Source organism: Salmo salar, chromosome 20 (genome assembly GCF_965601325.2).
Source record: "Salmo salar chromosome 20, fSalSal1, whole genome shotgun sequence".
Classification (NCBI taxonomy): Eukaryota; Metazoa; Chordata; class Actinopteri; order Salmoniformes; family Salmonidae; genus Salmo; species Salmo salar.
In genome coordinates this window covers 52402183-52417702 of record NC_138310.1, presented here as the reverse complement: position 1 = coordinate 52417702, position 15520 = coordinate 52402183, and the positions used below count along the sequence as shown (strand labels likewise).

Here is a 15520-nt window from a genome sequence, read left to right as displayed (position 1 = left end):
ATGTACAAAATAAGTTACAAACAACGCGAAAAAACACACAAAATAGCACAACTGGTTAGGAGCCCGTAAAACGGCAGACATCCCCTATGGCGTCATTCCTTAGCTAGCAGCTAAAATAAATGGTACAAAATAATATAGAATTAAGATAACAACACATGCAAAAGGTTTGTAGGACATTCTTTCCTAATATCAATAATCATTATCAATACCAGAAGAAACTTTATCAGAAGAAAAACCTCAAAAGCACAATGACAACATCATCAAAAGGTTAAAGGATTGCAGGAGGAAATTCTACCTGAGATCTATAGTGGATATCAATATCAGAGAGATACATAACATGCAGTACTGTAACTCCATCCGATTCACGGTAAGTGGAACAAGGAGACCAACGTGCAACTTATTTCTCTGGTATTTGGGAACTAACGCAGCCGTCTCTCCATTGGATAATGTAATAGCTTCCGTGTGTGAAAGTAGCATGCTCACGTCACAGTGTTCAAAGGAAACAAGAGAACACTTGACTGCCTTTGACTGCTGATCTTTCCATTCTGAAAGAGAAACATGCTGCAAAGAACAGCCAGCTCCGTCTCCTTCTGTCTTTCTCTCTCTCTCTCTCTCTCTTTTTCTTTCTTTCTCTTACTCCCTCTCTTTCTCTCTCTCTCTTGTCTAACTCTCTCTCCTTTCCTCTCACTCCCTCTCTTTCTCTCTCTCTCCTTCGTTCTTTGAGTTGTTAGTATAAGCACATGGCCTGGCTTGCAGAGTGCTGGAAACAAGTGGTCATGCCCCAGACTTCCCCTTCCATTGACAGCCCAGCCACCCCAGGCTTCTCCAATACTTTCCATAGGGTCAGCACTAAGTACCAACACAATGTAGCACTGTCTCTAGCTGTCGCTAGCAGTTAACACTGAGCCAATGGTGGACACAAACTAAACAGAGTACAAGTACAAGCAGGAGAAGTTGGCTTCCTTCCCCCGTTTATGCAGTTGACGGAGATACACAGAGTGTACATAGCAACTGCTACAGCTCCAGAGGAACGTATTATTAGAAAATGTCCATTCCCAGACCCTAAATGTTTGTAGCTCAGAGCTGACCTAAGTGGAAAAATTTGTTCAGACCCTTGCCCCTGGCCACTGCTGTCTGGGCTTAGCTTTAATAACAGCCAAGTCTCAACACACACATACATACACAGACACACACACACACACACACAGATGCATATAGATGCACACACACACACACACACACACACACACACACACACACACACACACACACACACACACACACACACACACACACACACACACACACACACACAGACACACACACACACACACACACAGGTGTTGGTCCCAGACAGAGACAGTCTGTGTGTGAGACAGTCTGTGTGTGAGAGACAGTCTGTGTGTGAGAGACAGTGTGTGAGAGACAGTGGTGGCGTAGTCTATCCTTGCTGCCTGTCTAATGAAACAGCTCCTGCGTCACCGTGAATGGCTCTCTCTCCGGGAGGGGTGGATCGAAGGAGGGAGACGCAGCATGACAAAGGAAAACAGGGAAAAGAGAGAGGGAAAAAAGAGACAGAGATGAAACATAGAACAAGGGGGGGGGGGGGGGAACAGAGTGGAAAGAGGACAATAGGCCGGATAGTGAATGGGAAGGTTAAAGCTAGAGGTTCATATGAGCTGTAACGCTTTGACAACCACACACACACAAACGAACGAACGCACACACGCACGCACACACACACACACACAAACCAGACAATTAATTTATAAAGGTGTGTGGACTCAAAGTAATACATTCAATAGTGAATGGCGATAATGACATGACCTATATGATATGTCTCCTATCTTGTATTACACAATAAAAAGCCTTCATTGTCTATCCTAACTGTCCTATGTTTCACAATCACCACCCAACTCCTTCTTTAGTATTTCTAATTGGACCTGATTCAATACTAATTACATCTGCACCGCAATCATGTTTACCTAATGTCACGCCAATATGCCTCCATGTTTCACATATTGATTACACCCTGGAGAGATGACAGGCACTGCACACAGTGTACTGTACCTGCCTCAGCTAGTATCAACACATAAACATGGGAGAGGGAGCCAGGAAGAGGGGGAGGGAGTGAGGAAGAGGGGGAGGGAGTGAGGAGGAGAGGAGAGGAGAGAGGAGAGGAGAGGAGAGGAGAGGAGAGGAGAGGAGAGGAGAGGAGAGGAGAGGAGAGGAGAGGAGGACAACAGTCCCTCGCTGCCAATTACCCCCCTAATTGTGACGTTCTCTTTCCAGCCCGATACAGATATTTGTTACGAAACTCAATACTGAAGTTGATGATGCTCCAGACCTACCATTGCAGAAGCCCAATCATTCCTCTAATGAACTTAATATGTAATGGCCTATTAGACAGCGAAAAACAAAGACAAGGAAATACATTAATCTGCCAGCAGGACATCAGGGCTGAGAGGAATCAGGTGCAACCTGTCCATCAGCGCAGCGTTTCCTAACCCTCTCCTCGGGCCCCTCCAGACATTTCACATTTTTCTGTTTATACCCTAAACTGGCACACCTAATCCAATTAGTCAAAGGCTTGATGATTAGTGGCAGACATAGCTGGCATACAGAGCCGCATCAATCAGGACCATGTCAGAGTATGTGTCAATGATGTGTGAATGATGCACCGTCACATCTGACAATAGCTCTGAATCAATTGCAGATCTGCCCTGTGCAAAAATAGCAGAGAGGATAGATGTGCTTGTTCCTCCCATGCTAGCAGATCAGACAGGCTGCCCAGCGCCATGGACAGTCAGACACAGACCAATGGCGTGATGCAATGAACGTCAGAGTGTGAGGTGTTGAAAGGGCTGCGTTCTGCAGGCTGGGGTGATAGCTCATGGCTCCCAGTGTGTGACTAATATAACAAGTGAAGTGGCCCATTGAAGGAGCCCTTACCTCAGCACTGGCCACAGGGGAGTCAGTAGCTAATCATAGACCTCTAAAATGACACTATGGTGGCAGTAGCCAATCAGGACCCTATATTTCATCAGGCATATGGGAGCAATGGTCTAACAAGGATTAGTGGCCTCCACAAAGGGTTAAGGGGAGCCAATAAGCCCAGTGGCACATTGAAGGCCCCTTACCTATTTACTGGGCACTGGGGGGCCAGTAGCCTGCAAGGAACCATATACTGTTTAGCACATAGGGGACAAGTAGCCTGAGGGGACCAGTAGCCAGGCAAGCTACAGGGGGGCCAATTGCTCCATATGGAATCCCATAGGCACCCAGGTAACAGGCTACTTCCTGTTTCCTGCTGGGACTCACTCCCCACTGGGCACAGATGTCAGATCAACATCTAGTTTTGATTTACATTTGGTTGACAACTAACGTGAATTCAACACGAAATAAACCAAAAACGTCACCCTGTCATTGGATTTAGGTTAAAAGTTGGGTGAAAAAAAGACTAAATTCCCTTATGTTGATGACTTTTTGCAAATCCAATTCGTTTTCCACGTTGATTCAACATCATCACATTGAATTTCTTGCTTGAAATGATGTAGAAACAACATTGACTCAACCAGTTTTTGCCCAGTGGGTTCGATGGGTATACAGGCTATTTATAGATACAGGGGTCAAAGGAGAGTGGAGCCCAGCCAGTCAACGGAATGGCTGAGGAACACACGTACACACACACACACCTTCCTGGCAGAGTTCTAGAGAGTGGGGGGTATACTGCGAGGGATTGATTTGTTCTCCCAAATGAAACCTGAATGAAGCTGGGAAAATAATTACTGCCGCAGCAACAACATCAGAGGCACCAAATTGAAAGAGGAAGAAATCAATTGTAGAACACTGTGTAAACACTTTGATTGGCCAAACCTTGCTGAGATAATGACCTCTTAGAGAGACACTTTCTCTCAGTATGGAATCCCAAACTCAATAAGAAGAGCAGTGCTGTGGACTCCAGGGGCTTGAATTCATAAAGCGTCTCAGATAAGGATTGCTGATCTAGTATCAGGTCCCCCGCGTCCATGTATTATTATTCACTAAGACTAAAAAAAGCAAAACTCCTGATCCTAGATCAGCACTCCTACTCTGAGATGCGAAATGAACGTGTGCCCAGATCTCAAAGGAAAGAAGCAGACCGCTGCCACCTCCGATGGCATTCTGGGTAGTCTAACAGTCAGCATTTCTATACAGGACACACACACACACGCACACATAAATGAAATGAAAACCACCTGATGCTAAAATAATATCCCCTTGCCTCATCTCCAGATCACAACGTACGCGGAGATACACTGTGTACATGCAACCTTCTATCCAGTCGTATTACTGGACTGATTACTTTCAGCACAGGAAACTGCTGGGAGGAGGATGGACATCGGACCACACAATCACAGGATAACTGCATTAATGCCAGAGCCAAAACAGATTATTCATATCAAAATGATCTTTCACTGACTCCGGAACTGTACACGCACTCCTCCAGCCTAGTGAATACAACCATGGATGTTAGAACAGGGTTGCCCAACCCTGTTCCTGGAGAGCTACCCTCCTGTAGGTTTTCGCTCCAACCTCAGGTATTACTAACCTGATTCCTCTTATCAACCTGCTAATTATTAGAATCGGGTGTGCTAGGTCAAATCTACAGGATGGTAGCGCTCCAGGAACAGGGATGGACAGTCTTGTCTAAGAGGAAACCATGAGCTGTGTATCGAAAAAAACTCATCATGAGGCAGTTTTAAAGGCACAGTGCAGTCAGAAATGTGATTTTCCCGTGTTTTATATACATATTTCCACACTATGAGGTTGGAATTAGGGCTATTACGGTGACCGTATTACCATCACACCAGCGTTCAAGAGTCATGACGGCAGTTAAATTCCAGGTGACCATTTAGTCACGGTAATTAGGCTTCTCCAAGCTCTGATGCTGCTGATGGTCATTTGTAATCTACCAAACTTGCTAACTGCCTGGTACTCAGCACTCTATTGTCCCTCCAATCACTCTGGCATCAATGCAAATGTAATCGAAAATCTAATCAAACACTTCATGAGAGCCCATGAGCTCATGTTGAGCTACATTTCTATAGTCTATGTAATTGTGTGACATAACAGAGTGATGGCCTCTTTTAAAAACAGAAGCATCCCATCAGCGTTCTATAGGCTAGGCCTACTATATTAATACTACTATATTTATTTCTCAACTGTCCTAATATTAAGCACATTGCTTCTCTTTACAACAGGAGTATAGCCTACCTGGCTGGCATGAAAGTAACCAGGTCTACTCATCTTGTTGACTGACGAAAAGTAAATGTGACAGTTCTTCCAATGTCTTGGATAAGGACGCGTGCGGTTGCATCCCCGATGAGTCCGTCTTCACTTGTAGCCTGTGAAAAAAGACCCGATCACGTGACAGAGAGCTATGTGAGTGCTGGGAGAAGGGAATTTTAATTATTATATTCAGCAGATGGGCACAAAGGCCACTGGCCGCCAAAGGCATGTTTTTTTTAGGGGGCATTACGGCCACACAAAGGAGATGCCACCGGGACATTCGAGGCATCAGCAAGTGCTTGAGCCTGTGCGTGAGTCTGAGCAATGCAACTTTTCATGCAACTTTTTTTCAAATCATCATTAGAGTCACATCATGCAAATATCCTTTCTACTTTATTCCACTATGTTCAATTGTATTCTTCATGCTATAAAATAATGCCACGGAATTCTAAGCAAATCTTGTCTGCTAAATTAACTAGTGTAGCCCACATGGAAGCCAGGAGATGCTACATGTGTTTATGTTAATTAATGGTCAATTACCGTGAGACCGGCAGTTATTTGCTTGACAATCACCGACTGACGAAATTTCATGACCGCCACAGCCCTAGTTGGAATAATACTGTGACATTTTTTAAATTATGATGATGCCTTTTTAATGTAAGAGATGTTTGAAAAGACTGCCTGAAATGTCAGGCTTTTTTGGTAGGATAGTGTTTTAGCCTGCCTCCTTCCTGTTGACATCACCAGGCGGTAAATTAGTTAATAGACCAATAAGAAAGAGAGTTCTAAACCTTTCTACCAATAACAGCTAGTTTTTAATTTTCCCCTCCCTAGTCAGACCACTCCCAGATAGTCCAAGCAAAATTCTTGCTTGTGAAATGTCTCTTTGCTAAAAAGCTATTTTAATTGAAAACAATCACAGTAAGGTACTTTATTGTTACCCAGAAATGATTTCATATTGAGATAAAATGGTTGCTTTGGACCTTTAAGTGTGAAATCTCATTCTGCATCTTCCCAGTCCCTTGTTTTTCTGTTGTCATACTTTAGGACGGGGTGATGATTTCCACTTGTCCTTGTTCACCTGCTCTCCGGTTAGCAGTGGCTTGAGCTCCTAATAGAAACAGAGGCTGAGATCCTGTCTGAATCAATGACCAGCAGAGGAAAGTGATAATTGGCTTTGATTATTGACGTGTTGTGTGCATTAGAGTTAGGGACGTGTGACAGGGAAATTAGGACAGAACACATAAGAAAATGCACTCTCTTGCTGTCACACATGAATACACACTTTGGCATGTGCACGCACGCACACACACACACACACACACACACACACACACACACACACACACACACACACACACACACACACACACACACACACACACACACACACACACACACACACACACACACACACACAAATGTACGCATGCAAGCGAGTACACACACACACAAACACAAAATAATGGTCAGAACTCTCTACTGCACAGCAGACTCAAACAGCTGAATCATTACTACCCTCACACCTATTCTATGTGACAAGGTGAGAGTCCCTTGAGAGCAACACTACTACCGGTCCTGAGAGGCACAGCCTTCTGAATGAAGGGAGCAGAGCACGCTCTGCTGTCCTGTTATTGACAGACCCTTCAAGGTCAGGAAGTCAGAGGTGGCAAAGAGGTGTCAGAGTGCCAGGCCCTTCCAGAACTACGTGGGGGTATGTCTATTCTGGCCCACTTACAGAAGAGCTTTGGGTTTCATTGCTGACATCATAAAGCTTTACAGTAATACTGTAAATATACTGGAACAACTTTATTGATATCGATGCCTACTGTCATAAAAACCTTCCTTAACTGACATGAAACTGTTGTACAAAAGAACAGTGGTTTTCCCTGTCGACTTCATAGAAGGTTTCCAGTATAACAACTGCATTTATATAGAGGTCTATTAAACTGCCATGAAAGTACATTTTAACTGATATTTATTGCCATAAAAGTACATTTTCATGTTGACTAACATTTCAGAACCTCTCACAAGACGAGCACTTTACTGTAAAAGCTTTCCACTGATGTTCGAGATTACGCTGTGCCAAGAAAACAAGGGCAGAATTAACTTGGCAAGCCTTCACATATTTTTTTCTTCTCCAGAGTAGCTAACATAAAGAGGGAAACCTGTTGAGGTTTAATTGGACTCTCCCTTCTTCCTGCACTACCTGTCCTCTGCCTCACTCCTCCCCTCCTCATTCCCCCACTCCTCCCCTTCTTTTCCTTGTTCCCTAGCTCTCAACCACCCACTGTGGTAAACAGGCCAGGGTAAACAGGCCAGGGTAAACAGGCCAGGTGTTTCTGTAAGTCAACACCAGTAAAGGTCTCCCCCTCTCTGGGCTCTGGTCCAACCCTATACTGTTATAATAGGAGAGAGAGCTCAGTGTGTGTGTGTGTGTGTGTGTGTGTGTGTGTGTGTGTGTGTGTGTGTGTGTGTGTGTGTGTGTGTGTGTGTGTGTGTGTGTGTGTGTGTGTGTGTGTGTGTGTGTGTGTGTGTGTGTGTGGCGTGTGTGTGTGTGTGTGTGTTTGTTCCTGGGGTCAGCTCCCGGTTCCTAGTTATTATTATGACATCACGTAAAATAATAATCTAATCAGGATCTAACCTCAAAGACTGTATTAGAATGATCCACTGAAATATTCTAATGTGCTTTCAGATGATAGACCTAACCCAGCCTCTGTCAATGGACCTGTACTGAACTACTACTATCTTACGTTCTACATCTCCTAAATATCTCAATCTGTCAGACAACCCCCACTGTACATGTGAGAGTTTGGAGAGAGACAGAGAGAGAGACAGAGAGAGAGAGAGAGAGAGAGAGAGAGAGAGAGAGAGAGAGAGAGAGAGAGAGAGAGAGAGAGAGAGAGAGAGAGAGAGAGAGAGAGAGAGTTTGGCCCTATAACAAAGAACAAACAGCAAAAACATATGCATGATGAAATGCAAATCTTAAAATCAACTATTAAAGACTACCGGAACCCACTGGATTCTCTAATTACATTGAATGAACTACAGGACAAAATACAAACCCTCCAACCCAAAAAGGCCTCTGGTGTTGATGGCATCCTCAATGAAATGATCAAATATACAGACCACAAAATCCAATTGGCTGTACTTAAACTCTTAAACATCATTCTTAGCTCAGGCATCTTCCCCAGTATTTGGAACCAAGGACCAATCACCCCAATCCACAAAAGTGGAGACAAATTTGACCCCAATAACTATATGCGTCAACAGCAACCTTGGGAAAATCCTCTGCATTATCATTAACAGCAGACTCATACATTTCCTCAGTGAAAACAATGTACTGAGCAAATGTCAAATTGTAATTTTTACCAAATTACCGTACGACAGACCACGTATTCACCCTGCACACCCTAATTGAACCCCCCCCCCCCAAAAAAAAACAAACAAAGGCAAAGTCTTCTCATGCTTTGTAAATTGCCAAAAAGCATTTGACTCAATTTGGCACGAGGGTCTGCTATACAAATTGATGGAAATGGGTGTTGGGGAAAAACATACGACGTTCTACAATCCACGTACACAAACAACAAGTGTGCGGTTAAAACTGGCCGAAAAACACACATAGTTCTTTCCACAAGGCCGTTGGGTGAGACAGGGATGCAGCTTAAGCCCCACCCTCTTCAACATATATATCAACGAATTGCCAAGGGCACTAGAACAGTCTGCACCACCCGGCCTCACCCTACTAGAATCTGAAGTCAAATGTTTACTGTTTGCTTATGATCTGGTGCTTCTGTCCCCAACCAAGGAGGGCCTACAGCAGCACCTAGATCTTCTGCACAGATTCTGTCAGACCTGGGCCCTGACAGTAAATCTCAGTAAGTAAAAAATAATGGTGTTCCAAAAAAGGACCAGTTGCCAGGACCACAAATACAAATTCCATCTAGACACCGTTGTCTTAGAGCACACAAAAAACGATACATACCTCGGCCTAAACATCAGCGCCACAGGTAACTTCCACAAAGCTGTGAACGATTTGAGAGACAAGGCAAGAAAGGCCTTCTATGCCATCAAAAAGAACATCAAATTCGACAATTAGGATCTGGCTAAAAAATACTTCAATCAGTTATAGAACTCATTACCCTTTATGGTTGGTCTGGGGTCTGCTCACCAACCAAGAATTCACAAAATGGGACAAACACCAAAGTGAGACTCTGCATGCAGAATTCTGCAAAAATATCCTCTGTGTACAACGTAAAACACCAAATAATGCATGCAGAGCAGAATTAGGCCGATACCCGCTAATGATCAAAATCTAGAAAAGAGACGTTAAATTCTATAACCACCTAAAAGGAAGAGCTTTCTCAAACCTTCCATAACAAAGCCATCACCTACAGAGATGAACCTGGAGAAGAGTCCCCTAAGCAAGCTGTTCCTGGAGCTCTGTTCACAAACACTTGACACAGTGGAAAGAATTTACAAAAAAACTGTGCAAACTAAAATGCTATTTGGCCCTAAATAGAGAGTACACAGTGGCAGAATACCTGACCACTGTGACTGACCCAAACTTAAGGAAAGCTTTGACTATGTACAGACTCAGTGAGCATAGCCTTGCTATTGAGAAAGGCCGCTGTGAGCAGACCTGACTCTCAAGAGAAGACAGGCTATGAGCACATTGCCCACAGAATGAGGTGGAAACTGAGCTGCACTTCCTAACCTCCTGCCAAATGTATGACCATATTAGAGACACATATTTCCCTCAGATTACACAGATCCACAAAGAATTTGAAAACAAACCCAATTTTGATAAACGCCCATTTCTATTGGGTGAAATACCACAGTGTGCCATCACAGCTGCAACATTTGTGACCTGTTGCCACAAGAAAACCAGTGAAGAAAAAACACCATTGTAAATACAACCCATATTTAAGTGTATTTATTTTCTCTTTTGTACTATTGAGAGAGAGAGAGAGAAAGAGAGATAAAATATCTTCCCCAATCCCTTCACATAGCTGTGCTCTGTAAATAAGGCTCCATGCAATATGTCAGTGTTCCCACTATTATTATAATTTTTTTCATTCATTACACAAGTCACAGCTCAATGGCTCCCTCCCTGGCACTGTCACACACACACACGCACACGCACACGCACGCACGCGCGCGCACACACACACACACACACACACACACACACACACACACACACACACACACACACAGAGGAAAGGAGACAAGCTTACAGGTAGATACTGAACGCTTGTGTGTAGGTGGACACACAAGGTGAGACAGAAGTACAGAAGCTCACACAGTCTCAATGCAGTGTGAGATGTAGAGGGGAACGCCATAAGTGCGGATGTTCAGACACACACTCACACATAAAGACCTGAGTGTGTATGTTCTGTGGTATGAAGGTATGAATTGACAAACTGCCCACACACAGAGGTTCACTGCAATGGCTGAAGCTAACAGTTACCCTTTTCCCTGTACTGTCACCTCTACCTACTCTGTGCCAGGCTTCCCAGTAGATATTTGCTGATTGTGTGTGTGTTTGTTTGTGTGTGTATATGTGTGTGTGTGTGTGTGTTTGCGCGTGTGTGTGTGTGTGTGTTTGCGCGTGTGTGTGCGTGTGTGAGTAGCATGTGTGTGTGTGTGTGTGTGTGTGTGTGTGTGTGTGTGTGTGTGTGTGTGTGTGTGTGTGTGTGTGTGTGTGTGTGTGTGCGTGTGTGAGTAGCATGTGTGTGTATTTCGTTCATGCCTGGAGGGCTAACAGTACAGTCTCCTTGTGATCCCCAACAGCTGCTAACTATTTTCACAGAAACTGGCAGAGTGGGGGAAGGGGAGAACGAAGGAGCGAATGAGAGAGGGAGAGGAAGAGGGAGAATGAGCGAAGTGGGAGGGAAAGGATGAGTCAGAAAATAAAAGAGATTGTATTAAATGGAGGATGGAGAGGGGGGGGGGTGATAAGAAGCAGGTTAGCAGGCTGTTCACACTCTCAACCCTGGCTGTTCCCCAAATGGCACCCTATTCCCTATATAGTGCGCTACTTTTGACCAGAGCCCTCTGGCCTTATATAGTGAATAATGTGCCATTTGGGAAACAGTCCATGCGGGAACTGTTGAACAGTAATGACTAGAGTGTATCATAATCAGGCAGCAGTGATTCTAATCATGGTGTGTGTAATGATTGAGTGTGCTTAACTCCAGTTAGACAGGTATTAACCCCCCTTACAGGGGACGAGAGGAGGGCTACCAATCAACCAGGAGGTACAAGGAGGGTTAGGAGACAGGAACCCAGAACCCTCAACCCTTCTCAACCACAACAATGCACTGGACTGACTGGGTTCCTATTCTAAGCCGCTAAGCTAGTACAGAAACGCAAGTACACTCGCGCGCACACACACACACACATATATATATATATATACAGTGAGTGTACAAAACATTCGGAACACCTTCCTAATATTGAGTTGCACCCCCGTTTGCTCTCAAAACAGCCTCAATTCGTCAGGGCATGGACTCTACAAGGTGTTAAAATTGTTCCACAGGGATTCTGGCCCATGTTGACTCTAATGCTTCCCACAGTTGTGTCAAGTTGGCTGGATGTCCTTTGGGTAGTGGACCATTCTTGATACACACTGGAAACTGTTGAGCATGAAAAACCCAGCAGCTTAGCAGTTCTTGACACACTCAAACTGGTGTCCCTGGTACCTACCCCGTACCCCGTTCAACGGCACTTCAATATTTCAGCTTGCCCAATCACCCTCTGATTTAAAAATCCCAAGGCTTAAAAATCCTTCTTTAACCTGTCTCCTCCCCTTCATCTACACTGATTGAAGTGGATTTAATCAATGAAGGTTCATAGCTTTCACCTGGATTCACCTGGTTGTCTATGTCATGGAAATAGCAGGTGTTCCTAAGGTTTTGTACACACAAACACACACACACACACAAATCCACAATCACATATGCAATCACACTCACTTATGCACACAAAGAAATGGATTACATGCAACTCTTTGAAAGACACACGTCATACACCATACAGGTGCACTCTAATTACAAACACACACACACACACACACACACACACACACACACACACACACACACACACACACACACACACACACACACACACACACACACACACACACACACACACACACACACACACACACACACACACACACACACACACACACACACACACACACACACCTCCAGGCACCCAAGTGTGAGGATGATGACATGCTTGCACACCTATCCACAAGTGTGTTAGCCACAGGGAGGGTTTAAGTGCTGTCGTTGTCCACTTGCCTCTTGAAAACAGGCTACTTCATCAGACAGACTGTCAAGAGAAAATGTAGAGAAAACCTCTGGAAAAAAGAGAGGAACATTTTTCAACAAAGACTAGGCTGTTGCTGAAACAAACACATACTGTATGAGGATCTTACATCCTCTTGCATGTCAATGATAAGTTATGTCATAAATAAATGTCATTCCATGTATATTAATCTGTGTCTAGTCTGTATCTCTGGATTCTAAGTGCTTGTGAGTCACGATAGCACACACACACACTACAAGGGAGCACCACACTGATCAAGTTAATGAGGAACATCATACATTGTAAATCCGTCATGAAGTGATTGTAAAGAATGTGTGGCTCAGGTGTGCTAGTCCAATGAGGACTTCTACTTCTACTTCCACTTCTACTTATCATAGACTATGTGTGTATGTCTGACCGCATGCAGAAACTCCTCATCAAACTAACTCACACAACCAATGAATCACAATCACTACCATCTAGGTCTAGTGTGTGTTAATGTAAGTGTTTGCGTTATTAGTGACGTCTGTTTGTGCGGTACTGCATAGTACGTGTTTGTGAGACTGTGTGTTTGTGATACCTTTTTGTACAGCAGCACAGTATGATTGTGTGTGAGACTCTGTGTGTGTGCATACAAGTTGTTCCTTAACATTGGTTTTAGCATAAAGAACCTCAGGGCACTGTTTCATTTCCACTGGAACCTCAATGTCCCCTGTTCTCTCACTGTGTCCACACTATCAGATTGCCTTGGTGTTGAAATAAACCTCCTCCCACAGCCATGCTATTTCTGCAGTGATTAACAGGTAGAAACAACATAACCTACCTATACTAGTCTCTCTCTCTCTCTCTCTCTCTCTCTCTCTCCTCTCTCTCTCTCTCTCTCTCTCTCTCTCTCTCTCTCTCTCTCTCTCTCTCTCTCTCTCTCATCTACTGTTGTAACCTGACATTTGCATCATTGGCAGTCCCATTGTTAACAACATACATTGCAATATATGAGCACACACACACGCATGTGCACACGCACACGCACACACACACGCATACACACACACACACACACACACACACACACACACACACACACACACACACACACACACACACACACACACACACACACACACACACACACACACACACACACACACACACACACACACACACACACACACACACACACTCCCATTAAACAGACATCACTGAGACCTCTCCCTTTGAGTCACTGTCGAACACTCATCTTCTTTGGTCTGTTTACATTGAGGCCAGTTTGCCTATCCGTTCCCTTGCCTATCCGTTCCTTTCCAACCAGTTTGAGTATTCAAGAACGACACACACACACCAGCCACGCAAAAGACAAGGACCCAGACAAAGACAAGGCACACACAAGCATTGACCTGTGCGTACAATCACCACTTACAGACAGCCTGACACGAACAACGGCAGGCAATTAAAGTTGCTCTGAAAGCTTAACTTAACACCGCAGTGCAGAGTGTGTGAACCTCTGAGGCAGGAAGGCTGCCAACCAGACCAGCCAGGAGACCAAACAGCAGAGAAAGTTCACCCACCGCTCTCTCTCTCTCTCCTGCTCCTTCTCTCTCTCCTTCGCTCGTCGCGACTTTTGCAGGAGTCCAATTAGAATCACCGCGGCCCGGATCCCAGCCTTTTTAGAGTGGACTCTCGGAGGAGCGGGCTCGGGAGTGGTGCCTGACATGGTGTCTGGTTGTGGTTCTGGATCCAGACTGGGTCGTGCTGTGGTCCCTGATGGGTTAGTCCTGGTCCTAATGGACCACACTGTACAGCAGCACTGCCACACACCACCTCACCGGCACAGGCAGACTGACTGGATCTCTGCATCTCTGTCTACCTCTTTCTTTCTCATGCGCTCTCCCTCTCCCTCACTCGCTCCCTCCTTCCCAACTCTCTCTCCCTGCCCACCTCAGCCTGATAGGCAGGGCTTGGTGTAGGCTCTGCCTCTTTCTCCTCCTCCTCCCTCACTCTCTGTGTGCTTTTACAGTGTGGACTGCTTTCACTTGCACATAACTGCTTTGTGTGATTTGAGATTACTGCTATGTGCTGTTTGAGATTACTGCTATGTGCTGTTTGAGATTACTGCTATGTGCTGTTTGTCATACCGCATGTAACGTATGGCTAATGGCTCCTAATTTTGCAGTCCATGTTTCCTATCTAATCTCCTCTGTGACCTTGTTCCATTTCGCCTCTATGTTTTTTGACACTCTCTCTCTCTCTCTCTCTCTTTGTGAAATCTCAATTTAAACAGCATATCAGAAGCCTTCTGTGGTTGCCAAGAACATTTGAATTGAAGCGGAACAGCACAGAACAAACATCTCTCTCTCCGTCTCTCCCTCGATCTCTGTCTCTCTCCATTTCTCTCTCTCTCTCTCTCCATTTCCCTCTCCTCATCTCCCTCATTCTCCCTCTCCCTCCACCTCATTCTCGCACTCTATCTCTCTCTCTTTCCTCCTTTCTCTCTCTCTCTGTCCATGCATCCCTCTCTCCCTCCCTCAATTTCTATCCCTCCCTCCATCTCTCTTCCTCTCCCTCCCTCCATCTCTCTTCCTCGCTCTTCCCTCCATCTCTCTTTCTCTCCCTCCCTTCATCCCTCTTCCCCTCTCCATCTCTGTCTGAGACCAGCTGATGCTCTAGCTCCACCCCAAAGCTTGGCAAACACGAGTCACCATCATTCTTACCCAGAACCCACTGCAGCCAGCAACACGTTATTTTTCTGTTCTCCCTCCATCTCTGTCTGTCCTTCCCTCTCCTCCTTTGGCCACCTGTTTGCCTTTTATCTCCTCTCTGTTTGACAGCTCAAGGACTTACATGAATGGTTGTGTTTCTCACCCCCCTCTCTTCCCCTCTCTCCCTCTCCTCCTATTGTCTGCCATCTCTCCTGTGCACTACGGTACAG

At 44.9% G+C, this 15520-nt stretch overlaps 1 protein-coding gene across 5 annotated transcripts in view; it reads right to left on the bottom strand.

Moving 5' to 3' along the window:
- LOC106580794 (rap1 GTPase-activating protein 2) overlaps positions 1-15520 on the bottom strand; it is a 109244-nt gene that overhangs the window by 38871 nt on the left and 54853 nt on the right. The window contains exon 1 of one of the 5 annotated variants that reach the window (XM_045703600.2): positions 14160-14444. The exons of 2 other annotated variants lie outside the window; for them this stretch is intronic. In XM_045703600.2, coding sequence (XP_045559556.1) covers positions 14160-14305 — 146 coding nt within the window. In that variant the 5' untranslated portion in view covers positions 14306-14444. Of the gene's footprint in view, positions 1-295; positions 395-14159; positions 14445-15520 lie in introns of those variants that run through there. 2 more of the 5 variants (XM_014162216.3, XM_045703603.2) reach the window with 2 other exon arrangements.